The sequence below is a fragment of the Caenorhabditis elegans genome, chromosome IV (genome assembly GCF_000002985.6).
Source record: "Caenorhabditis elegans chromosome IV".
NCBI classification, from domain to species: Eukaryota; Metazoa; Nematoda; class Chromadorea; order Rhabditida; family Rhabditidae; genus Caenorhabditis; species Caenorhabditis elegans.
In genome coordinates, this window is record NC_003282.8 from 15,361,062 (window position 1) to 15,383,171 (window position 22,110).

The window sequence follows — 22,110 nt, forward strand, 5'->3', positions numbered from 1 at the left end:
AGACCCCAAAAAATGTAAAAAGTGCTCAAAAATGCATAAGGCGCCTGCTTTTCATACGACATCTGACAATTGTTTCTTGTGTTTCTTGTGCTTTTGGGTTTCTTAGGTTCAGATAGGAAATCTGAAAATGTGAAGAAAAACATGTTTCACATAGGTTTTTTCTCGAATTCTGCACGTTTTATCGGAGCGAAAAACCATAAAAAAATATTCACTGTTTCGGTAGCTTTTTATATTATAATTTAAACATTGCAATACGATACTTCTTCGACTAAACCCAATCATATTTCTAAACTCAAAAAAAAGTTTAATTTTCCATTTTGTATTCATTTAAAATATATTCAAACTTTGTGGAACTTCCAAATAGTCATTTGTATTTTTTTCAAAGAGTTCACTGTTTTCATCTAGTTTTCATAATTATCAACTTTCTTTTTAATATAGTTTTCTGAGAATATGACGATGAACTTCCAATTTTAATAATTCCCAGGTACATTTCTGGTTTGCAATCCTTGAAAAAAGTTAAATTTCCGTCAAAATGAATATGGTCAGGATCCGTCATATAATGGAGATGCGGCGTGCTTGTAAGGCGCCGCCACTTCTTCCGCCGAAGCTTAGAAAGTGAGTTTTTTTCTTTTTTCACTGTACCCGCAATGTGTAAGGCGCAGATCCTACTGCTCTTTAGAGACCTTGGAAGCGCCCGAGACCTCGCGGGTTTTATACTGAACCCGCATGGTGTCGGCCGCTAACACATTCAACTTCCAGAGAAGGCTCAGAAAGTACGGATCGTCGTGGTGTCAAGGATGTGATGGACATAACATTCCGCGTGAACACTCTGGTTCCAGAAAGATTCCCCACGAGCAGCTACTTTTTCCATTTGTACGAGAGCCAGGACTCGTCGGAAGGACCCTGGAATTTGGTTAGCACCCTTTTGAAGTAGTTTTTCTTAAATTTTTTTACAAGAAATACCCTCACACTTATTAACAATTTTTAATGATCCGTGCTACTTCTTATCAATGTAGTGAAACGGGAAGTTTTTTTTCTAATTTTTTAAAACCCAATTTTCTCTAGCTCGTGTTATTGCCCACCCAGGTCAACGTAATATAGAATTCCATGCATGTTTTAGTCCGTTTTTTGTGTTCTTGACAAGTTCTGGGAATTCCCAATTCTCATGATTGACAGGTTCCAAAAGGTTCAAGGTTTCCAGATCTCTGAAACCGAACGACTTGGCACCAATGACGTGGCATGTTTGGATGATTTTTTGGCAATTGAGTTCAGTTTCGAGAGGCTGCAATGGTTTAAAATGGAGATGTAAGAACTTTTTTGTGATTATTAAAAAAAAAACTTTAATTTAAAAAAAATTTAGATCTGAAATCTCTGAAAACGGAATGAAAATGTCCAAGGCGTCGGAGATTTTCACAATTGCTCAAGTTTGCTCGGGACCCGTCATTTTTCCACTGGTGTGAGTTTTTTATTTATTTAATGAAAATGGAAATGCATGCTCTCGGCGATGAAAAAATAACAAAAATTTCTGTTTCAAGAAATTTGTAAAAATTTGTGCCATATTTTTATAACAATATTTTCTATTCATTATGAAGACTCCAATTAAAACGTGCTTAAAACTTTAAAAAAACCTTTTTTTTTTAATTTCAATAACAACGAAATTAACAATTCATTCCATATGTAATATAAACTAGTTGAAACGGATGAAATCTCTACAGTGACCAATCTGGGTACCGTACCTCGGAAGTTGAAATCTGGAGCCAACTCCGTGACCGCCCACAGCCAATTGTAATGCAGTTGGAAGCGAAGAACTTGTCGACAAAATTGGTCTCTTCCAATTCAAATGTAAGTTTTTTTTCCATGGAAAAACAGGCAAATTTAAGTGCCCGACACTTGCCGGGACCTATCAATTTTTTGTTTTAATAACCCAAAGTCCATCGAAATATCAAAATGTACAATTTTTGGTTGTCCTATATGCAAAAGTTGAAACAATATTTTTTTCAGATTTAGATAAAAACTCATTAAAACTATTTCAGGTATACATAGAAGTTTACAAAGTAGAAGATGACCAAAAACGTATGTTATATCGTGGAGAAGTAGTGAAACAGACGAAAATGACGTGGCGGCCGTTCACAATTCAATCGGATGACTTGTACGGAAATGATGGGAATGAGTGGGTTTTTGTGTTGCTGTAAAAATTAGAATACAAAAAATATGCAGCTCATGTGTTATGGCTCTTGTGAAACAAGTTTTGCTACAAAAATTTTTTGTACTGTTTCAAGGAAGTATCTTAAATTTTGCATTTTTCATGAAAAATATTAACGCTTGGTTATGGTTATAGTTGGAGTGTATACTTTACAATTTGATTCAAATTTTCAGAAGCCAAATTGAAATAGTATGCATCAGTGAAGAGGACAAAGAGGGAATAATTGGTCAGACAGTGGTAACCATGGAAGTTGCAAGATCTATGGAGACTATTATGGTGAGTTCGAGTGCAGTGAAACCACTGATTCGTGTTGTTTCGTTCTGATCTTAAGCTAATAGTGAAACAGTATAATTTGAAAGTTTTTGTTTAAACTAACTTTTAGGAAACTAACTGGAATCAATAAAACGTTATATTTGTCACTAAATGGTCAACTAAAATGATATTTTAAAGGAAAAAAATAACAAAAAAAATTTCTCGAATATTTCAAATTCTTATGTGGTTGTCCTGTTTTTTTCGGTGAAAAAGTTTTTCGGTGACATCCCTAGCCGTGGAAGGATAAAAAAAATTAACAAATTTTTCTGCAGTTTCATCAACCTTTTAAATGTAATTGTTTTTAATAATTTTAGTTCCATGGAAATATATGCTGACTGCTTCAGAAAAGTATCAAATAGTGGTGGTAGAATATAAAAAATATTCGTTGTTTTCTTCAGGTAGTAAGTTTTAATTTCCAGTTTAAATGTATTCTTGAATATTAGCTAAAAATTAAAATCAACTTATTTTAGTTTTGAAACAGCAATTTTTAAGTTTATTTAAATTTCAGCTCTACAACGAAACCTACAAACAAGGCAGAAAACCCATTGGAGAAGTCCGTTTATGCCGTTACCAACAACTTCGCGTGTGTTCTTTTCTCGACTACATCCGCTCGGGAACAAGTCTCAAGTTCGGAATTGCTATCGATTTTTCCATTCGAGACCCACAAAATGTGACAAATATGGATTATCAGCAATATTCAAATGATATTGAATTCGTTGTTCGAAGCCTTGGCGACACTTTGGAACCTTTTAATCCAACAAATTCTTGGCTTTCCTATGGTTTTGGAGCAAAGATTCCACCGCATTACAGGGATTCCAATAATTTTTGTTTGTCTCTGGATGCAGATGCCACGTGTCAAGGGGTCAATGGAGTGTTGGGAGCATTTGCAAAGAGCCATCAACATGTACATCCACTGTCAGGAGCCAAGTTTTCACAGATTATATATCATTTGGCGAAGTGAGTAGTTGTCTATGTTATTTTCGAGCTTGCCCCGTAAGATGTCGGCCGCTGCATATACTATTTTCAGACAAGCCCAAAACAACTTCAACCGAGCCAATGAGCCACCCAGTTACTACGTGCTCTTTATAATTACACGTGGAAGTATTGAGGATCTCAAGGAAACTGTACAGGCGGCTATTTTTGCATCGAAAGCTCCAATTTCTATAGTTTTTGTTGGTAAGTCGCCCGCTTATGTCTTGTGGCCGACATCTGACGAGTTGCCTAAATTTTGGCAAAACTCGTTAGATGTCGGGCGCATCCAACTGAGTTACTTCCGGTAATGTTTCATGTAGTTATTAAGGCCATTTCACTTAATTTCACTACATTCAATTAGTCGATTTTGATCTGTTTCATCAAAAAATATTCAGGTGTCGGCTGTGAAGGTTTGGATGAGATTGAACGAATGGGAAATGCGGGAAAACGATTAGAGTATCAGGGACGGAAAAGTGAACGCGATAATTTACAGGTAGTTTCAAACTGTTTCACCGTTTCAGAATAATGGTTTTGAAAATTTTCACTGTTTCACATAGTTGATAATAATATAGTTTTATTGAATTTAATATTATGCGAAGTGTAAGTATTAAATGCAGTTTTAAATGTCCATTAGAAATGCTCAATAGTTTTGCCAAAACTTCTATCTCCGATGCAAATTTAGAGAGCGCTAACCAATGAGAACTGCGCAAGGGGGCGTGGCCAACACTTGTGATTGGCGGGCGATTTTGTTTTAACAAATTTAAAATCGTTGAAAAAAAGTATTTTTAAGAACCTAACTTTTATTCTGCTAACTTTATTTATTTCGAAACAAAAAGGAAATATGAAGAAAAAAATCAAATTTAAAATTCCCGCTCACATTAAAAAATGCATCATGTTTCATTGTGTCGTTAGATAAACTTTCGATTTTTGATAAGTACTCATTAAAGGCTTGAATCAACAACTAACTGCAAAATTTCAGTTTGTAAACGCCACAAAAACACGTCTAGAATGTGACAACTACAGTGACATGACCAATGCTTTCTTGGAAAAAGCACTTCAACAGGTAATTTTGGAAATATATATTTCACTAAAGTTCTTTCACAAATGTGTCTGTTTGAGTATATCAGAAAACAGTGAAGGTTTGAGAATTTTCGAAAATTACTGTTTCAACTAGGTTTCGTAAATGCCATTTTATTTCCAATTGAATTACTTAGGCATTGGTGTACTTGCGTGTATATGGCTCTTCATTTGGTGGAAAATAACGGGAAACACCAAAAATCGGTATCCCAACCAATATCAGTCGCCGACATCTCACGAGTTACCGCTTTGTGGACAGCCCGCCACGCCCACCGTGTAAGGTTAAAAGGGCGAAGCGGGTTGTCCACAAAACATAGCAGAGCGCGGAACTCGTGAGATGTCGGCGGCCTGATATTGGTTGGGGTTCAAAATTTGGAGGTATCAAAATTGTATACTGTTTGTGAAATGGTTGCTGAAAAACTACATTTAATATTGATTCCTAAACTCTCTCAAATTGGACTCAAATATAAATAAAATATTTCTGTTTCGTTTATCACAGATAGTTATTTTCTTTTTTTTTTCTGGATTCTTTGTTCCTTATGTTGCAAACATATTGTATTTTCATAACCTAACACATTCAGATCCCATGGCAATGCTCCACATTTTACATGCAAAATCACGTGCTTCCCGGAAAGTCGGCTGAAGAGAATAACTCATCGGGAAGTCTAATGGTACCGAGCAGTAGTCGGAGGCCAAGTTCTGCTTATGGACAACAGGGAGATGAGGAAGATGTTCGAATGAGCACAAGTAATAGTGCTGAACAGACTAGCAGGTTGGTTGATTTGAGTTGTCCAGAAACTTATTATTAAAATTCTTAAAACATGAAGGAATATAATAATTTATTAAAACGGACGATGAATTAGAATTTCGGAAAAAAAATTCAATCTTAAGCTTTCTTATAAATGTTGTTAAATAGCCTATCATATTCTGTAATCTATTGCATTTTAGCAATGATAATCGACAATGAATCGTCATTCTAAAAAATCGAATGCTAATAATAAGTTTCTGAAACAGAGTATTTTTTTACAAATTGGGTGTTTTTTTTAATCAAAACTGAGTTGTTTCGGCAGTCTCATTGAATTTTTCGAAGCATAAAGGAACATAACAACTTATTGAAACAGACGATTAATTAAAATTTTGGAAAATTTTGGAAACAGTCACTTTCAAGTTTTTTAAAAATAAATTCCGTTAAATACTCTATTATATTCTGTAATCTATTGCATTTTAGGTACGAATGTTGAAGAAAAATCGTCATTTTATAAAATCGAGTGCTAATAATAAGTTTCTGAAACAGAGTAAACTTTTTTACAATCTGATTTTTTTGAAGTCGTAACTAAATTGCTTAATTGTCCGAGGACCATGTTTCGATTTTAATTAAATTGGAATTTTCATTAAAGAAAACAGAAAAAAAATATATTGAACAATTTTTAAATTTAATTTCTCACCAAATTAACTTGAGAACATTAACTGACAAGGCTACGAATTAAATTTTTTTTTAAGTGACATCTTTTGAAACAATATTGAAATTGTATTTGTAACTTTTTAATATCTGCAAAAAATTCAATGACGAAAACTTATTTGTTTTCTTAGTTTCCAGAAAGAATACATTTTATATGAAATTTTCTTTTTTTTTAACGAATTCGTAAGTGAACAACTGTTTTGATAAAGATCAAAAATAAAAAATAAAAAAAAACTCAATACAGTTAAAATTCCGAAATGCAAAAAAATCAACTTAAGCATTTCAGAAAGCTTTTCAACTTAAAAATGTAATGAATTTGGAATTCAAACTGGGAAAATCTGAAATCAAGTCTTTTGAAAACACAATGAAACTGTTGCTAACTATAAATTTGTTGAGATTTCTTGAGACTTGTAAAATGCATTAGTTTATATTGGAACTAGCGTAGCAATGACTTTGTTTTATTCAATAATTTATATTAAATTTGGGAAACAGAAAAAAATGTCTTAATAATGTTATAATTTCCTACAAATCTATTAATTGGAGAGGTGTTTTTTTTATAAAATTCGAGAAAATGTACAAGTTTTGTTTTTTAAAACTTGCCTATAAATGACTTTTAAAACATTTAAATATTTAAATTTCTAATTTTGGGTGTAACGTAAGAAAAACAAAATAAATTACATTGATAAATTCATAAGAATTAATAAGACTTCTTGAAACATTAAATAAATTAAATCAAAAATCAAAAGTTTCAACTTTAATTGTCAATTTGTATTTTTCAATGACCGCTAGAAATTTGCTGACTACCTATTTTATAGTAGACTTTTTTTTTCAAAAAAAATCCAAATTTTCAGCCGCCGAAGCCGATTATCGAATGCAGTACGTTCACTAACACTGGATGATTCGAGATGAGATAATTTCTAATTTTATTCAATATTTTTTGTACATTTTCTCGTTTCTCTGATCTCTCTTCTTCTCTCTTTTTACTAATTTTGCGTACATATTGCCAGTGCCTTTTCGACATTTTTTTTCACGCTCGATTGTTTCGAAAGTGCGCTCCATTGATAATCTTGGGGCTCTGTCAAAAATTAATTTTTTGATTTTGTTTTAAATTTATTTAATCCGAATGCTTTTTGGGATCATAATTGCTGCATTTTTTGGAATAAATCTTGGGTTTTCAAATCACAAAAGAATATTTTTTCCTCAATGCATATGAATTTATAACTTTGTTGATACGGTAGAAGTTTGAAAACAATTTTGACTAAAAAAAGTGAGAATTTCTAAATTGATTGAAGCATTAAACAAATAGTCAGAGCCTATAATTTTTACAGCCCTTTGTGGACAAATTTTGCACAAAGGAAGTAATTTCAAAGCATTCAAATCTTATAAACTATCGGTTTTCCTATGTTTTTGAAGCAATGACTTTAACGAGTTAGACGAAAAAAATTTAATTTTCTTTTCAGTTTCACATTGTTCATTTGAACATAAAGTTTTATAGATCGAGAATAGAATATTTATTAGAAAAAAAAGTCTTTAGAACTTTTTCTTCTCTAAACTGTCGTGAAATGTTATAGGAAAAGAATAAAAATATATCCGAGTGAAATTTTGATTTCCCAATTTTCTAAAACAATCGATTTTTGGAGGCTTCGATTTGTGACATTAGCTTCTTGGAGTCAGTAATTGGTCGTAATGCTTCTGTTAAAAAGTTGAATTCTGAAGAAGAGTTGTTGAAACTGTAATTTTTTAGAAAAAGGTTTTTTTTAAGTCGGTGTTTTTTTAAATAAACTTTATTGGAAATTTAAGCTCTCAAGAAAATTATTAAGTTTTCTACAAATTTGGAATGTTTTTTTTTCAACAACTCGTTACAAAAAAATGATGATGGATTTATGATTATTTCAATAAATACCAAATACATTGAGTCAATTTTGATATCCCAGTTTTCATGAATCGTTCGAAATTTGTAGAAAACTAAGTCATTTTTCTTGAGAGCAATTATTATGATTTACAGTTTCTTTTTCCAAATGAAACTTTGAGTTTTCAATATTTAAAAAAAAAAAAATACCAAACAATAAATCAAATTCTTAAGAATTAAGCTTTGAAACAAAAACTACTTTCTTTTTTGAATAAACATTTTTTGAAAGCTGTGCAATACAAAAAATAGTGTTGTCTGATTTTGAGATTTCAGAGGTAATTTCACTATTTGTTTAACTTCAATAAATATTTTCTCATTATTCACACAATTCAATAAAAAAACTTCAAAAAAGTAATTAAAGTTGAGATTTTATTTTAGCAAGATTTAAGAATTGCAACAGTTTCACTAACTTTTTAAAATGATTACATTTCAAAATGTATCATTAAAAAAGAAATTCAAAACATCAAGCTATTTTTTTTTAAATCAACAATTTCAGCAACAACTATAAATTTCATTTTTTACTGTTTCGCTATCAAAATAAAACTCTTTATGGATAATATGGATATACCACAGTGCAATTTTTGAAATTTAATTACTTTTGACGAGAACCAAACTCTTTGTCTCCAATTTGAATTTCGCGCGGAAATGAAGTGTATATTATTCTCGGTTGTGTACTCCTCTTGGACAACCCGTGTACTCCTCTCGTATAATAAATTCATTAAATTGTTAGTTTTCAGCCGAATATTTGTATTTTCTTTCAATCTTTCTTGCCATTCGTTTTTTCGATAAGTTCTGAAATATGAGTTTTGAAGGGGTGGATTTTTAGTTTCATAGAATTTGCAGCAAATTCACAACTGAACACAAACAATGTTCCCAAAAGTTTGGTTTTTCTCTGAACAATTGATTTTTTTTCTTCAAAATACTGATTCTAATCTATCTTTTTTCTTGTTTCTCAAGTTCTTTGAAACTTTATTTATCCCATATTATACACCAATACGCCACAAAAACTACTGAATGAAAAAAAATGACAATTGAAAAGTCGTGGTTTCGTCAAACAAATCAAAACGTTTAGAAACAGTAATTTTATTTTTAGTTCAACAGATTTTAAATTAGTTCCTCCTGTTGTTGCATTCAGTAGTTTGTTTAACGTATTGATCTATAATATTTGATAGATGAAATTTTAAAAAAAAATTGAAAAAAAAAATATAGACTAAATTCAGCATTTTGAAAAAAAACGTTTGTTCAGTGAAAACCCAATTTTTTTGGAACATTACGTTCAGTTGAGCATTTTACTGCAGAATTTATAAAATTCAAAATCCACAGTTTTAACTCATAAAAAATAGAAAATTCATTTTATGGACATTTTAGAAATGATCTCCCTTTTTATTTGAAATTGTTTCCTCTAGCTATTCAGAGTTTAATTCCACTTAAATAAGTTTATGTTTTTATTTCTATTTTTATGAACATAAATTCTGATAATTATTGGCCCACAAGCTACTGAATGTAACAAAAAAAGACAAATTTATAAATTGCTGAACTAAAATAAAAATTACTGTTTCTAAAAGTTTTGATTATATTGACTAGGGCAGGTTTTGATAGTAATTAAAAATTGTTACTGTTTCTTTCATCTGTGAAATTCTCCAATTTTTGTAAATTCCTTGATGTAATTGGAAGAATCGTTGCGATCTCAAGACTATTGTATTGTATTGTGTTGAAATTAGTTAGTTATTTGAAACAGTAAAAATGTTTACTATTTTTAAAAAAACTTTTGGAAAACATTTTGAATGACACATTTTTTCCACTGAAGAATTAAACCTTTTCATAATCTTATCAGCATCAGTTTTTTAATAACAGTTTTTCAAAAAAAAAGAATATATATTGTAACACAAATTTTTGTGAAATTTTGTAAACTTATTAAAACCGGTAAAATCCCAATTCTCATAAAACCTTCGTGAAACATTCAACATTTTTGAAGAATATTCAACCTTTTGTTTGAGAACAACAAGTATGACATTTCAATACGTTAAAAAAAAAACTTTATTTCATTTTTTCTCATAATTTTTTCACAGTTTCAATAACTTTTCTTTAAAATTCACTTTTGAAACAAGAACATTGAGGTATCTTGATGTTTTGTTTTTTCAATTAACTGTTTTTCCATACTTTCCAGGATTCCACCACAAGACACCACCATTGAATCTCTTCTATATTTCAGTTCTGACGTGTTCCTCTACCGTGTAGGGACTGACCCCCGACACGTGAACATTTTTTTAAAAGTCGTAATTTTCGACATTTGGCCAGCCCTACTCTACGACCAAGCCAATGACAACGATTTCTTCCTTGCAAGTTGCACTGATGAAAAATGTAATGCCAAATCAGTAGGAAGCAATTGTTGAAGGAACTCATAAATTTTAACTAATACCGAAACAGTATTTTTTTCCGCATTTTTTCCAAAATTTGACAGAAGAGCCGTTTTTGTGGCTTTTTTTGCAAAAATTGATTGGTTTGTGTATTTTTTTCTGGTTTTTCCGGGTCGAAAAACAAAAAATGTATTACAAAACTAATGATTTTTCGTTACAAGGAAGCAAATTAACTAGCCTAGCGCAAACCTTTATCCTTGTCTGATGTTTTTTAAAGTCATTTTGGAATTTTTAATTGTATGCTGGCACACTAAATAAAAAACGCAGATTTCAACATCAACGGACGCACTAATATTGTTGACATGAGCAATATGAAACTGTAACAAAATTTTCTGTTTTGAATTTTTTTTCAAGAGTCTCTTGAAGTATATTTATCCGTTTTAACTTTTTTGATTTTAACAAATTTTCTCTAACTGATCTGGAAGGTTATTTTGAACCATTTTGTGGAGCCAGTTTTATAATATATGTAGATCTACGAAAATCTTTTCTGTTTCCTATGTAATTTAATATAATTGAGACGGAATATCGGAGTGTCGTTGAACTCCAGAAGAAAACATTTAATAGTAAGATAGAACCAATAAAATAATTTGAAATCGGTTATGGATATGATAACTCCGAAACAGTAAAAACAAATCTTTCAAATTTTTTCTATCAACATACTTTCAGAATTAATGGAATAGGATGATACATTTTCGAAACCAATAAAATAAAAAATAAAAATGACACATCTGTTCCTTTCTGGCCAATATTTTTAGAAGCCATCAAAAAAATCTTTTTGTCAGCCTTTGGAAAATTAAGCAGAGATTTTTTTTTATTATATAAATTTTCATATTTCAAATAGTTATTATAAGTTAATTTTATTGCAGCCTCCAGTAGAACTTCTCCCGTGGTTTTATGATGAAAGTCAATCAACTATTATCGTTAATATTCATCTATAATTTTAGATTTAAAAAATAAAAAAGTATAATGTTTCAGGTAATTTGAGATAATTTATCAATTGCAATCTCATTCAGTGTGTAGCGTATCCGTTTTCTGTTCTGTTTCAAATTATACACAATTATTTATGGATTTTTTGAAACATTTCATTAAGGCCATAATTCACTCATCAGTAAATACAACAAATTATCATAATTTCTAACATTTGATCATTTGAAAAACGTGGGTTTTTTGGTTCATATTTTCCGAATTAATCTAATTTTAATTGCCGTTTCAGATGAACGCTAAATATTTTCGTTTTCGAGTGTGATTTTAGTAATGTTGTTTCCATCATAATATTAAAAAAATTGTACAAATTTTCTCAGCGGATAAAAATTCTCAAAAAATAGAGTAAGTTCAGAAACAACAATAAGTTCAGAAACAACAATAATGTAAAATGAAAATCTGAAACTAATCATTTCAAAGTTGAAACGGCAAACATTTTTATAAAACTTCAACTTCCAATGACAGAAGTTCACATATTCGACAATTTTCAAAAACCTGGAATAAATTAGCAGTGCGTGGCGTGATTAAACTCAGGAGTACTGATGTGAATTAGTTGAAAAATTTAAAGAAAAAAAAGCTAGAGAAGACATATTTTTTTCAAAACTGCTTCCTTTTCATGTTTCTATTGAAACAGCAAAAATTCCAAAATTTTATTCTCATTAAGAAACAAAACAAATACCAAATGAGTGATTGTTAGAAGATAAACTTACAAATAAACAAAAATCAATACACTGCCTCAAAAAAAACGATTGCTCGTGTTTCACCAAGTTCACAAAAAAAACGAATTCACAAAATATTAGTGAGGATTTTGTTGTAGATTAATTTCAGCCCAAATTTTTTCAAAGATAAGATACCGTTTCGGAAGTTTACCAGTTTATAGAAAATGACATCTTCTATTTTTTTGTGTTTGGAAATTAGAGGTTTTTCGTTATTAGCTCTGGAAACTTGCTTTTCTCCCAGGCAATTCAGGAAAATGTGTGGGTTTTTCACTTTTGCTAATAAGAAACACATTTTTCGAATTACAAACAATATTAGTGCATGATTATGTATTCACTGAACTGCAAATTGCTTTAGTACGCCAACGTTAAGCACAATATTGATTTTTCAAAAATTATGTTTCTGAATTACAGCTCCTAATCTACTTTTTGAGTCATACCACTTTTACTCACTTTTAATTTATGTTACTACCAGCCGCTGACCGCGCCTACGGCGCGGGCAACGACTGGCACCATTGAAAGTATTTGACACACATACCTTCAATCACTCAAAAAATTTCTCATCATGAAAAAAACTTGAAACACTTAAAACGCGGTTTACTGGCACTGTTACATGTATGTATTTTTCTACGACATGCATGTTTCAAAAATTCACAGACAGTATGAAAACTTTCTGTTACTTTTTGACCAAGACAGTAACCTTACAATACCACTACAGTACCTTGACATTACCCTCCACCGACTCCTAACCCAATACCTCTTCAAAGGACAAAATGCCAATTTTTCCAAAACTACAGTAACCCTACCGTATACCTACAGTACCCCAATAGTACCACTACAGTACCTTGACTTGATCCCCCATCAACTCCCAAATAACCTCTTCTAAAGCTCTAAGCTCAATTTTTCGGAACATTCCAGAATTTTCTCGATTTTTCTAGAAAGTTCTGGAACATTCCAGAATTTTCTCAATTTTTCTAGAAAGTTCTTGAACATTCCAGACTTTTCCCAATTTTTCTAGAAAGTTCTGGAACATTCCAGAATTTTCTCAATTTTTCTAGAAAGTTCTTGAACATTCCAGACTTTTCCCAATTTTTCTAGAAAGTTCTGGAACATTCCAGAAATTTCCCGATTTTTCTAGAAAGTTCTGGAACATTCCAGAATTTTCTCAATTTTTCTAGAAAGTTCTTGAACATTCCAGACTTTTCCCAATTTTTCTAGAAAGTTCTGGAACATTCCAGAATTTTTTCGATTTTTCTAGAAAGTTCTGGAACATTCCAGAATTTTCTCGATTTTTCTAGAAAGTTCTTGAACATTCCAGAAATTTCCCGATTTTTCTAGAAAGTTCTGGAACATTCCAGACTTTTCCCAATTTTTCTAGAAAGTTCTGGAACATTCCAGACTTTTCCCAATTTTTCTAGAAAGTTCTGGAACATTCCAGACTTTTCCCAATTTTTCTAGAAAGTTCTGGAACATTCCAGAATTTTCTCGATTTTTCTAGAAAGTTCTTGAACATTCCAGAAATTTCCCGATTTTTCTAGAAAGTTCTGGAACATTCCAGACTTTTCCCAATTTTTCTAGAAAGTTCTGGAACATTCCAGAATTTTCTCGATTTTTCTAGAAAGTTCTGGAACATTCGAGAATTTTTTCGAAATTTCCAGAAGATTCTAGATTTCCAGAATTTTAGAATTTTCAGAAAATTTCAATTTCCCGCAAAAATATTTTTCACAGAAAATTTAAATTTCCCGCCAAAATATTTTTCACAAAAAATTTAAATTTCCCTCCAAAATATTTTTCTCAGAAAATTTAAATTTCCCGCCAAAATATTTTTCACAGAAAATTTAAATTTCCCGCCAAAATATTTTTCACAGAAAATTTAAATTTCCCGCCAAAATATTTTTCTCAGAAAATTTAAATTTCCCGCCAAAATTTTGGGTCTTACCACGGTGGGTCTCACCACGACGGGTCTCACCACGATGGGTCTCACCACGATGGGTCTCACCACGATGGGTCTCACCACGATGGGTCTCACCACGATGGGTCTCGCCACGATGGGTCTCACCACGATGGGTCTTTCCACGATGGGTCTCACCACGGTGGGTCTCGCCACGATGGGTCTCGCCACGATTGGTCTCGCCACGAAGATCTCGCAGCAACATTTTTTTAATTTTCCAGAAGGTTCTAGAACAATCCAGAATTTTTTCGAATTTTCCAGAAGGTTCTGGAACATTCCAGAATTTTCTAGAATTTTCCAGAACCTTATTTCCCGCCAAAATATTTTTCACAGAAAATTTAAATTTCCCGCCAAAATATTTTTCTCAGAAAATTTAAATTTCCCGCCAAAATTTTGGGTCTTACCACGGTGGGTCTCACCACGACGGGTCTCACCACGATGGGTCTCTCCACGATGGGTCTCACCATGATGGGTCTCACCACGATGGGTCTCACCACGATGGGTCTCGCCACGAAGGGTCTCGCCACGATGGGTCTCGCCACGAAGGGTCTCGCCACGATGGGTCGCGCCACGATGGGTCTCACCACGAAGATCTCGCCACGATGGGTCTCACCACGATGGGTCTCACCACGATGGGTCTCACCACGATGGGTCTCGCCACGATGGGTCTCACCACGAAGATCTCTCCACGATGGGTCTCACCACGATGGGTCTCACCACGATGGGTCTCACCACGATGGGTCTCACCACGAAGATCTCGCCACGATGGGTCTCACCACGATGGGTCTCACCACGATGGGTCTCACCACGATGGGTCTCGCCACGATGGGTCTCACCACGAAGATCTCTCCACGAAGATCTCGCCACGATGGGTCTCACCACGATGGGTCTCACCACGATGGGTCTCACCACGATGGGTCGCGCCACGATGGGTCTCACCACGAAGATCTCTCCACGATGGGTTCACCACGATGGGTCTCACCACGATGGGTCTCACCACGATGGGTCTCGCCACGATGGGTCTCACCACGGTGGGTCTCGCCACGATGGGTCTCACCACGGTGGGTCTCGCCACGATGGGTCTCGCCACGATGGGTCTCGCCACGAAGATCTCGCAGCAACATTTTTTTAATTTTCCAGAAGGTTCTAGAACAATCCAGAATTTTTTCGAATTTTCCAGAAGGTTCTGGAACATTCCAGAATTTTCTAGAATTTTCCAGAACCTTCTGGATAATTTCAGAATTTTCCCGAAGTTTCCAATTTCCCTTCCAAAGACGGGAAGTCAATTTTTCATAAACTACCGTAATCCTACCGTACTCCTACAGTACTCCTACAGTACCACTGCAGTACCCCGACCATATCCCACTACTAACCGCAAACCTATATCTCTTCAAAAGACAAAAACACAATTTTTCATAAACTACAGTAATCCTACCGTACTCCTACAGTACTCCTACAGTACTACTACAGTACCCCGACCATATTCCACTACTAACCGCAAACCTATATCTCTTCAAAAGACAAAAGCTCAATTTTTCCTAAACTACAGTAATCCTACAGTACTCCTACAGTACCTCTACAGTACTACTACAGTACCCCGACCATATCCCACTACTAACCTCAAACCTATATCTCTTCAAAAGACAAAAACACAATTTTTCCCAAACTACAGTAATCCTACCGTACTCCTACAGTACTCCTACAGTACTACTACAGTACCCCGACCATATTCCACTACTAACCGCAAACCTATATCTCTTCAAAAGACAAAAGCTCAATTTTTCCTAAACTACAGTAATCCTACAGTACTCCTACAGTACCTCTACAGTACTACTACAGTACCCCGACCATATCCCACTACTAACCTCAAACCTATATCTCTTCAAAAGACAAAAACACAATTTTTCCCAAACTACAGTAACCCTACCGTACTCCTACAGTACTCCTACAGTACTACTACAGTACCCCGGCCATATCCCCCTACTAACCCCAAACTAATATCCCTTTAACAGCCGATAACGCCTTGCCTTTGTAAGCTATGACGTCACTTGTTAACAAACGGACACTATTTTTTTATATATAGGTAATGACTTTTGCATAAACTTTTGAAATTTAACTTTCAGAGTTTTCAAAAATTGTTTTATGAACGAAATTACTATTTTTCCAATTGTATTTTTTAATGTGAATAAATTTTTCAAACTTTTTGCTGTTTCAAGGTGATCATAAAAAAGTAACAGTTTTGAGAAAAATGTTAGAGGCATTCCTGATGTTTTGATTTGATGTATATTTGCAGTTATGTCTATGTATATTGGTTTTTTCTCTGAATAGTTTGAATATGTTTGTGGAAAGATTTAAACCTGCATATTCAAACTTGTGAAATAGCGGGGGTGGGGTCTGAAAATTTTAATATGTTTATAATTGTTTCAAAAGAAAAAAAAATCAAAGAACATTTTTTTAAATGTTTCAATATGTTCATAAATTAACCGTAATCTTTTTGCATAATCTTGATTCGGTCCATGACAAAACCCTATTTCATTGCACTCTGTTTGAGATGATGAACAAATGTCGTTTTACGGTTTTGAAGCAATGACTGTGAAGACCAAACCAATCAAAACAAAGTGAGGGCGTGGCCTCGACTAGTGATTGGTCAGGTTTTTTTTGTTGTAAAATTGACCCAACCACATTGAGTATTTAATGCACTGTAGTGTCGTTTTCAGTCAAATTTTTATGTTTAGTTTTGAATATAATTTGAACCTGTCGTTTTGCTCCACGACAATTTAAAAAAGTACACCTTGTTGAAACAGTGGTGATTGATATTTGATTATTGCTTTTATTACTAAAGTACAATTTCACAGTGTTCATTTCATTACGTTGTTTGACACTGCAGCTCTACGAAAGAGGACGCTAGCCAGCCAGAAACTGAAAAAGAGTGTCAAAAATCCATTTTGTTCTAATTTTCTTTGTTTGACGTGAAAAATTGGTTAATTTTCATATTTAGAAACGAAAAGTCAAACGATTAATTGTTGAAATCACAGTCCTCATAAAACCTTCTTGAAACTGTATTTTTGTGAAATTGAGAAATGGTGAAGAAATTAGAATTTCAAAACTGTTGTCAGTTTCAGTTGGTTTTTAAATTTTCAGGTTTAAAGTCTAACGTAGTGTTTTGGCAATTTTTTGTTCATTCTGAAAAAAACTTTCAACGCATTTTGTTGAATAAAAAATTATAGTGAGGGAAATATAATTTTTACAAAAAAATTCAAAAGAAAACATATGAAAAAGATTAAAATTACGAATTTTTAATTTAATAAAACACGTGACTCCGTGAAAAATTTGAAACCCTCTCCCCCCCCCCCCCCTTAAAAATCAATAAAATAGAAGCGTGGATATTTTCCACAAATCCAATCATTTCCTTATTTCATCGATTGATTCTCCGATTCCGTAATAATGTCTGACATTTCAAAAAGTACTGGTAAGTCGCTCAACTTTTTCATAAAACCTCCGACAAAAACCAATTTTTTGTAGAATCTCGAAGCAAAAAAACTCGCTCAAAATGGAATCCATTCCACAAAATAGTATCAATTGTAACTGGAAAAAATCAGCAATCAACTGAAAGCTCGAATTCCTCAGAAGGAGATTCGCCGGCAATTAGGTACAAATACTTTTCTCTTGAAGTTTCGCTAAACTTTTCCGTTTCAGATGGACGACTGCATGCCTCAACACAACTTGTCCCATTTTCTCAAGAAGTCCTCAATTTAATATGGTAATTTTCTCTAGTTTTCGAGTAGAAATTTTGAATTTTGAATCCCGCCAAACTTTTAGATCTACAGTCCGGCGCCATCTCTGATGATGTATGTGGTTGTGACACTTGCATCGGAACACGCAATGACACAGACATTACAGAGACTTTTTGGATTGACTGATAAGGATATGGAAGGTATTTTATGGAAAATTAAATTGAAAGGAAAAAGTAATAATTCCGAAATTTAGATAATTTTTCATGGTTACAGTTTCATACACTCAAAATAAAAAAACTTCGTGGCGTGTACTGCAGAAAACCTAATATTTAGGCCACGCCTTTTTCTCGTCTACTCACGGAGAAAAGGCAAAAATTTTGCAGCTGCGCGCGGTACCCGTGAGATGTCGGCGGCGTAATATCAATAAAATTTTCAGTTTTGTTAATAGTTGAACCCATTAAAACAATATGATTTTTTTTCCAAAACTTTTTTTCCAGAAATCCGTGAAATGTCTCAAAAGCTGTCTGAACTCGGTGCTCCTCACCAATTCTACTGCTTCATCAGATTCCTAGTAGATGAGCAACAGACAACTACCGTAAGCCGGGAGCTCATGATTCGGAGCAATGACGTGGCAACTCAACAAGTTTTCTCATCGATCCGCCCGTCTCGTGTCATCAAATTTCTGAATACACTCACTTTTCATCCCGTTTCTGTGTCCCGGCCAGCTCTGTTCACTACAAATGGATACGCATCAGCTGGATTGAATGCCACGTGGCATGGAGAAGTTTGAAGGGAAATTGTAGATCAAAAATTGAAAATTTTGAAATTTTAGGCCAAGAAAGCAGGGCTCAATCGATTTGCGTGTACTTTTCACAGGAAGAAGTTTGAGGAGTTTTTCGAAATTCGCACAACTTACCGCAGAGTTCTTATGGATCACTTTGAGGTAATTAGCTAAAAAGAGTTGGCAGGTTCTTCTTCAGGCTGATGTACCTGCCTACCTACCTATTTGCCTACCTATTTATGCCTACCTCTTTGTCAGCAAAAAAAAATCTGAGCGGAGGTTTTTGGCCGCGAAACATTTTTTTTGACTTATTTTGACTCGATAACTGCCTGATAATTTTAGAAATTTTATTCAAAAACTGTGAGAAACAGTAATTTTTTTTTCAATCAAAAAACACATTTTTCAGGTCATTGAGCTCCCATTCACTTTCGGCCCTTCATCTACCAATTTTGGAAGTCTTCTGATCCTCCGCCCTCATTTCATTGGCAACCTTCCATACTCGAATCGTCAACTCACCACTGGAGCTCTTTCGAAAATGCTCGACACCCTTTACTCATCTGATTGGATCCTTGATGGTCACCTACTTATTCCTCAATTTTCTGCTAGTTCTTGTCAAGATTTGTGGAAGAATTTGATGAGACACGGAGTTCAACCGGATTTGGGACAAAGTCAAAAGGCTCCGCCCATGGCTTCATTGTGGCACTGGGCTAGTTTGAAGGTTGGAAGTTCGGGGATTAGTGCGAATGTGAAGAAGAATGGAGAGAAATCGCAGACGGTGAGTTGTGTGTAGTTATGAAATGCAGCCGACGTTTAGTGGGACTTTGTAACTTGGGCGTTCTGCACTATTAGCTACCGGCAAGTTATGGGTAACAGGTCATATAAGTGCCCACAGCAAATCTTTTTATTACCGTTTTAAAGCATTCAGTAGACAATAGTTTACCCAAACTTCTAAATTTTCAAAGTTTCTACAGTTTCACGATGTGCTTATAAACGAAAACTGAAATTTTGGAATGATATAACGGTTAACTTAGAGCCAATGTAAAACCATAGTAGACTGTCTTCAAGTCCTGAAAAATGTTTGGAAATTCAACAAACATGTTCTATAGTAACTAGAAATTGCTTCAAATCTAGAACGCTGTGATTTTTCACTATTTTGTTTGTTTAAATTCTAAAAATGAAAACTAGGCTTGACCGAATTTTTTTCAAAAAGCTCACAACTGAAAATTGCCCATTTTCAAGAAATTCTAAAAGTATTTTTTTTATTATTCATCTTTTCAAACGTTAAACTTTGAAAGTAACATTTTTTTAAAAACAACTCAAGAATAATTTTCCACTGTTTCATTGTCTCTATATTAGTTAGACTGAGAACGGAAAAAGTAATTTTTTTTTTGGTATCACTTTTTTACTTATAAAGCAACCGACACAATTTAGGACAAATTCCAAAATATATAAAAATTATCTTTCAGACGCTCCACAAAACCTTCCACGATCGTATCTCCACTGACTCTCTACTGGAGAAACATAAATCCTATTCTGGTCGGATTGATTCCCCATTTTCCTACATTGTGATGGTTCATGGCATTCCAATATTCACTGGATCTTATTTTGGAAGCCCACCGCCAAAGTCTTCACAGGTTTTTATTAATGCACCGGAGAGGTAAAAATTGTTTTTTTTTAACTTTTTCTGTTTTAAACTGTTATCAAATTGCTTCCATTTAATTCTCAACCAATATTATGTTTTTTTCAGAATCCGCCATCGCCGTACCATCATCACCAAAAAGAGACGTAACACGAAGATTACTCGAAAACAGAGACTACTGAGAAAAGTCCGAAAATCTGAAGAAAAAGAAAAGGAAAAGGATAGAAAAAGAGCAAAAAAGGCTTTGATTAAAAATTCAAATTTGAAGAAGAAAAGAAAGTCAAATTCAAGTTCATCTTCAAATGGTACTACTGAAACTTCTTCAACAAAATCTTCATCAACGAGTACAAAAGTTGTAGATGTCCCGAAAGAAAAAGTGATTGAAAAGAGCAAATCTAGTGGATGGAGACGTTTGGCAAATAGGATTTTCCGTAGAAAACGTTAATTGTATATGATTTTTGGGTGACATAAATTTTTTCGAGTCGGTTTCTTGTTGTCATTAGATAATTGTATTAGTTAATTTTTATTGGTATGCTCGAGATTTTCATCATTATAAATCATTTTCCAGTAGCAGCCGACATCTTTACAACTTCTAGCTACTTGCAATAATTTTTCCTGAACTCGGTAGATGTCGGCCACGGCGAAAGGCCAAAGTTGGGACCCCAATCAATATCAGGCCGCCGGCATCTTACGAGTTCCCCGCGCCACTACATTTTCCTCGAAACGGGCGGGACAGGATCGCCAAGTCCACAGCTAGTTAAACGCAGCGGCGCGCGGAGCCCGTGAGATGTCGGTAGCCAGATATTTATTGGGGTCCCAACTTTGGCCTTTTCGCCGTGATTTCCCGAATATCTCGATAATATGATTCAGTCACTTTTTATGCTGTTTCATGAACTTTGTATAAATCAGGTAATTTCTCAAAAATCGTTCATTTGTTTTTTTAATATGAAATTTGTGATAATTTCGATTTGTTTTGCAATTTTGAACTGTTAGCTTTAAAAAATGGTTCAATTTACATTATCGATGAAACAGTGAATTTTAACAAATTTTTAACGAAAGTGCATTTTTCGGTAAAATTGTGTTTTCAAATTTTTTAGATTTTTCTAACTTTGGTGGTAGAAAGATGAACAAAAGTGAGTTTAATCTACTTTTACGACTGGTAAAAAACGGCCATTCAACAATGTGGGCGCATTAAAATTTAAAACTGTTTATTTGTCAAGAAATTGATTTATTTGCACTGGGAAAAAACTTTTTATATGAAAATTCCAGAAGATTTTTTTGTTGATTTTCAAACCGAAAAAAAAAATCTTTTCCCGATTTCAGCAAAATTTGTGGTGGACAACTATCTCACTATTCCTGATCGTGAAAACATAATCTGTATTAAATTCCCAAACAATAATTCGCATTTTTCTTGATTTTTCCTTTGAATTTCATGTAAAAATATACAGAAAACATGAAAAATCGGTGGAAAATAAGAAAAAATAACACCAAATAAAAATTAATTCGTACAAGCGCGCTCCATCGATAAAATCACTTGGCGGGAGGTTCAAATTGGAATTCATCGTAAACTGAGATTTTTCAATTTTCAAAAAAATCATATAAAAATTAGGAAATTGTTTACTATGCTATTTGGTCATTGTGGCACCATAGGCGTGTTTTAAAGTAATTTCCCCACTGGCGCTACTCCACATTCAAGTTTACTATTGACTTATAAAAACGGTTTAACTTACATAATCGCTGAAACAGTGAATTTTGACAATTTTTGAAATTTTATCGAAAGCGCATTTTTCGCTTAAATTGTGTTTTTGTTCAGACTTTTCTAACAAAAATACCTTAAATTAATAAAAAAAACTCGGTCAAAAATTATGATACAAAGAAAATCTATGAAAAAGTTGTTTAAACTATCTTTAAAGTAAATATTGGTAACATTTTTAGACCAATAGTTAGAAACAGTTGAAA

At 33.5% G+C, this 22,110-nt stretch overlaps 2 protein-coding genes and 82 non-coding genes across 84 annotated transcripts; 44 read left to right on the forward strand and 40 right to left on the reverse strand.

Moving 5' to 3' along the window:
• The first annotated feature begins 257 nt into the window (after positions 1–257).
• Positions 258–278, forward strand: 21ur-2772. The gene has a single exon (NR_062725.1).
• 21ur-14308 lies at positions 261–281 on the forward strand. Its single transcript, NR_062726.1, has one exon.
• A 201-nt stretch (positions 282–482) lies between these two features.
• cpna-4 (Copine C-terminal domain-containing protein) lies at positions 483–7,205 on the forward strand. Its single transcript, NM_070453.5, has 13 exons — positions 483–615; positions 760–913; positions 1,202–1,305; positions 1,361–1,456; positions 1,716–1,842; positions 2,034–2,170; positions 2,377–2,479; positions 3,024–3,472; positions 3,543–3,691; positions 3,883–3,980; positions 4,467–4,550; positions 5,146–5,336; positions 6,875–7,205. The coding sequence occupies exons 1-13, from the start codon at positions 533–535 to the stop codon at positions 6,930–6,932; spliced, it is 1,833 nt and encodes a 610-aa protein (NP_502854.2). The 5' UTR covers positions 483–532; the 3' UTR covers positions 6,933–7,205.
• 21ur-2188 lies at positions 957–977 on the reverse strand. Its single transcript, NR_062727.1, has one exon.
• On the reverse strand, positions 960–980 carry 21ur-8143. The gene has a single exon (NR_062728.1).
• On the reverse strand, positions 961–981 carry 21ur-12827. The gene has a single exon (NR_062729.1).
• On the forward strand, positions 1,572–1,592 carry 21ur-15160. The gene has a single exon (NR_062730.1).
• On the reverse strand, positions 1,632–1,652 carry 21ur-5479. Its single transcript, NR_062731.1, has one exon.
• 21ur-2875 lies at positions 1,922–1,942 on the reverse strand. Its single transcript, NR_062732.1, has one exon.
• Positions 1,925–1,945, reverse strand: 21ur-13246. Its single transcript, NR_062733.1, has one exon.
• 21ur-7198 lies at positions 2,180–2,200 on the reverse strand. Its single transcript, NR_062734.1, has one exon.
• Positions 2,314–2,334, forward strand: 21ur-13500. Its single transcript, NR_062735.1, has one exon.
• Positions 2,317–2,337, forward strand: 21ur-1348. Its single transcript, NR_062736.1, has one exon.
• 21ur-14040 lies at positions 2,480–2,500 on the reverse strand. Its single transcript, NR_062737.1, has one exon.
• 21ur-4357 lies at positions 2,483–2,503 on the reverse strand. The gene has a single exon (NR_062738.1).
• On the forward strand, positions 2,830–2,850 carry 21ur-5711. Its single transcript, NR_062739.1, has one exon.
• On the forward strand, positions 2,831–2,851 carry 21ur-3167. Its single transcript, NR_062740.1, has one exon.
• 21ur-14339 lies at positions 2,897–2,917 on the forward strand. Its single transcript, NR_062741.1, has one exon.
• 21ur-1590 lies at positions 2,898–2,918 on the forward strand. Its single transcript, NR_062742.1, has one exon.
• On the reverse strand, positions 2,931–2,951 carry 21ur-1916. The gene has a single exon (NR_062743.1).
• 21ur-14432 lies at positions 3,840–3,860 on the forward strand. Its single transcript, NR_062744.1, has one exon.
• On the forward strand, positions 3,841–3,861 carry 21ur-6473. Its single transcript, NR_062745.1, has one exon.
• Positions 4,078–4,098, forward strand: 21ur-2346. The gene has a single exon (NR_062746.1).
• On the forward strand, positions 4,426–4,446 carry 21ur-4765. Its single transcript, NR_062747.1, has one exon.
• 21ur-4196 lies at positions 4,430–4,450 on the forward strand. Its single transcript, NR_062748.1, has one exon.
• 21ur-3300 lies at positions 4,694–4,714 on the forward strand. Its single transcript, NR_062749.1, has one exon.
• On the forward strand, positions 4,695–4,715 carry 21ur-2180. The gene has a single exon (NR_062750.1).
• 21ur-6768 lies at positions 4,698–4,718 on the forward strand. The gene has a single exon (NR_062751.1).
• 21ur-14296 lies at positions 5,091–5,111 on the forward strand. Its single transcript, NR_062752.1, has one exon.
• On the forward strand, positions 5,092–5,112 carry 21ur-6693. The gene has a single exon (NR_062753.1).
• Positions 5,349–5,369, reverse strand: 21ur-6007. Its single transcript, NR_062754.1, has one exon.
• Positions 5,511–5,531, reverse strand: 21ur-13398. Its single transcript, NR_062755.1, has one exon.
• Positions 5,512–5,532, reverse strand: 21ur-2820. The gene has a single exon (NR_062756.1).
• Positions 5,619–5,639, reverse strand: 21ur-3527. Its single transcript, NR_062757.1, has one exon.
• On the reverse strand, positions 5,792–5,812 carry 21ur-6837. Its single transcript, NR_062758.1, has one exon.
• 21ur-3949 lies at positions 6,027–6,047 on the reverse strand. Its single transcript, NR_062759.1, has one exon.
• 21ur-12021 lies at positions 6,330–6,350 on the reverse strand. The gene has a single exon (NR_062760.1).
• Positions 6,331–6,351, reverse strand: 21ur-10008. The gene has a single exon (NR_062761.1).
• Positions 6,447–6,467, reverse strand: 21ur-3712. Its single transcript, NR_062762.1, has one exon.
• 21ur-6621 lies at positions 6,450–6,470 on the reverse strand. Its single transcript, NR_062763.1, has one exon.
• On the reverse strand, positions 6,532–6,552 carry 21ur-7485. The gene has a single exon (NR_062764.1).
• Positions 6,677–6,697, reverse strand: 21ur-11932. The gene has a single exon (NR_062765.1).
• On the forward strand, positions 7,011–7,031 carry 21ur-13829. Its single transcript, NR_062766.1, has one exon.
• On the forward strand, positions 7,012–7,032 carry 21ur-13947. Its single transcript, NR_062767.1, has one exon.
• Positions 7,192–7,212, reverse strand: 21ur-5742. Its single transcript, NR_062768.1, has one exon.
• Positions 7,213–7,250: 38 nt separating this feature from the next.
• On the reverse strand, positions 7,251–7,271 carry 21ur-11930. Its single transcript, NR_062769.1, has one exon.
• A 417-nt stretch (positions 7,272–7,688) lies between these two features.
• 21ur-960 lies at positions 7,689–7,709 on the reverse strand. Its single transcript, NR_062770.1, has one exon.
• A 666-nt stretch (positions 7,710–8,375) lies between these two features.
• On the forward strand, positions 8,376–8,396 carry 21ur-6859. The gene has a single exon (NR_062771.1).
• A 546-nt stretch (positions 8,397–8,942) lies between these two features.
• On the reverse strand, positions 8,943–8,963 carry 21ur-8270. The gene has a single exon (NR_062772.1).
• Positions 8,964–9,045: 82 nt separating this feature from the next.
• On the reverse strand, positions 9,046–9,066 carry 21ur-14898. Its single transcript, NR_062773.1, has one exon.
• A 465-nt stretch (positions 9,067–9,531) lies between these two features.
• 21ur-922 lies at positions 9,532–9,552 on the forward strand. Its single transcript, NR_062774.1, has one exon.
• 21ur-14641 lies at positions 9,535–9,555 on the forward strand. The gene has a single exon (NR_062775.1).
• A 39-nt stretch (positions 9,556–9,594) lies between these two features.
• Positions 9,595–9,615, forward strand: 21ur-1130. Its single transcript, NR_062776.1, has one exon.
• On the reverse strand, positions 9,605–9,625 carry 21ur-6457. Its single transcript, NR_062777.1, has one exon.
• A 200-nt stretch (positions 9,626–9,825) lies between these two features.
• On the reverse strand, positions 9,826–9,846 carry 21ur-10183. The gene has a single exon (NR_062778.1).
• A 199-nt stretch (positions 9,847–10,045) lies between these two features.
• 21ur-5336 lies at positions 10,046–10,066 on the forward strand. The gene has a single exon (NR_062779.1).
• Positions 10,067–10,293: 227 nt separating this feature from the next.
• On the reverse strand, positions 10,294–10,314 carry 21ur-6728. The gene has a single exon (NR_062780.1).
• A 287-nt stretch (positions 10,315–10,601) lies between these two features.
• 21ur-6851 lies at positions 10,602–10,622 on the reverse strand. The gene has a single exon (NR_062781.1).
• A 283-nt stretch (positions 10,623–10,905) lies between these two features.
• On the reverse strand, positions 10,906–10,926 carry 21ur-4244. The gene has a single exon (NR_062782.1).
• Positions 10,927–11,222: 296 nt separating this feature from the next.
• On the forward strand, positions 11,223–11,243 carry 21ur-5846. The gene has a single exon (NR_062783.1).
• Positions 11,244–11,435: 192 nt separating this feature from the next.
• 21ur-11258 lies at positions 11,436–11,456 on the forward strand. The gene has a single exon (NR_062784.1).
• Positions 11,457–11,601: 145 nt separating this feature from the next.
• 21ur-2613 lies at positions 11,602–11,622 on the forward strand. Its single transcript, NR_062785.1, has one exon.
• A 68-nt stretch (positions 11,623–11,690) lies between these two features.
• 21ur-11532 lies at positions 11,691–11,711 on the reverse strand. Its single transcript, NR_062786.1, has one exon.
• Positions 11,712–11,934: 223 nt separating this feature from the next.
• 21ur-15347 lies at positions 11,935–11,955 on the reverse strand. The gene has a single exon (NR_062787.1).
• Positions 11,956–11,984: 29 nt separating this feature from the next.
• 21ur-7467 lies at positions 11,985–12,005 on the forward strand. Its single transcript, NR_062788.1, has one exon.
• A 125-nt stretch (positions 12,006–12,130) lies between these two features.
• Positions 12,131–12,151, forward strand: 21ur-1490. Its single transcript, NR_062789.1, has one exon.
• A 3,985-nt stretch (positions 12,152–16,136) lies between these two features.
• On the forward strand, positions 16,137–16,157 carry 21ur-14082. Its single transcript, NR_062790.1, has one exon.
• Positions 16,158–16,249: 92 nt separating this feature from the next.
• Positions 16,250–16,270, forward strand: 21ur-3057. The gene has a single exon (NR_062791.1).
• Positions 16,271–16,499: 229 nt separating this feature from the next.
• On the forward strand, positions 16,500–16,520 carry 21ur-14940. The gene has a single exon (NR_062792.1).
• A 367-nt stretch (positions 16,521–16,887) lies between these two features.
• Positions 16,888–16,908, forward strand: 21ur-10787. Its single transcript, NR_062793.1, has one exon.
• Positions 16,909–16,988: 80 nt separating this feature from the next.
• Positions 16,989–17,009, reverse strand: 21ur-7185. The gene has a single exon (NR_062794.1).
• On the reverse strand, positions 16,990–17,010 carry 21ur-13972. Its single transcript, NR_062795.1, has one exon.
• On the reverse strand, positions 16,993–17,013 carry 21ur-11628. Its single transcript, NR_062796.1, has one exon.
• A 143-nt stretch (positions 17,014–17,156) lies between these two features.
• 21ur-7329 lies at positions 17,157–17,177 on the forward strand. Its single transcript, NR_062797.1, has one exon.
• Positions 17,178–17,398: 221 nt separating this feature from the next.
• Y73F8A.20 (SERPIN domain-containing protein) lies at positions 17,399–20,637 on the forward strand. Its single transcript, NM_070454.4, has 9 exons — positions 17,399–17,466; positions 17,520–17,646; positions 17,694–17,757; positions 17,817–17,931; positions 18,229–18,515; positions 18,564–18,674; positions 18,919–19,287; positions 19,979–20,169; positions 20,260–20,637. Exons 1-9 carry the CDS (start codon positions 17,442–17,444, stop codon positions 20,594–20,596), a joined length of 1,626 nt encoding a protein of 541 aa, NP_502855.1. The 5' UTR covers positions 17,399–17,441; the 3' UTR covers positions 20,597–20,637.
• Positions 17,730–17,750, forward strand: 21ur-14000. The gene has a single exon (NR_062798.1).
• Positions 18,817–18,837, reverse strand: 21ur-2288. The gene has a single exon (NR_062799.1).
• 21ur-13248 lies at positions 19,524–19,544 on the forward strand. Its single transcript, NR_062800.1, has one exon.
• On the forward strand, positions 19,527–19,547 carry 21ur-3573. The gene has a single exon (NR_062801.1).
• Positions 19,893–19,913, forward strand: 21ur-13736. The gene has a single exon (NR_062802.1).
• A 44-nt stretch (positions 20,638–20,681) lies between the features above and the next one.
• On the forward strand, positions 20,682–20,702 carry 21ur-3412. Its single transcript, NR_062803.1, has one exon.
• A 377-nt stretch (positions 20,703–21,079) lies between these two features.
• 21ur-5467 lies at positions 21,080–21,100 on the forward strand. The gene has a single exon (NR_062804.1).
• A 16-nt stretch (positions 21,101–21,116) lies between these two features.
• 21ur-8641 lies at positions 21,117–21,137 on the reverse strand. Its single transcript, NR_062805.1, has one exon.
• Positions 21,138–21,830: 693 nt separating this feature from the next.
• 21ur-4052 lies at positions 21,831–21,851 on the reverse strand. The gene has a single exon (NR_062806.1).
• Between the last annotated feature and the right edge of the window lie 259 nt (positions 21,852–22,110).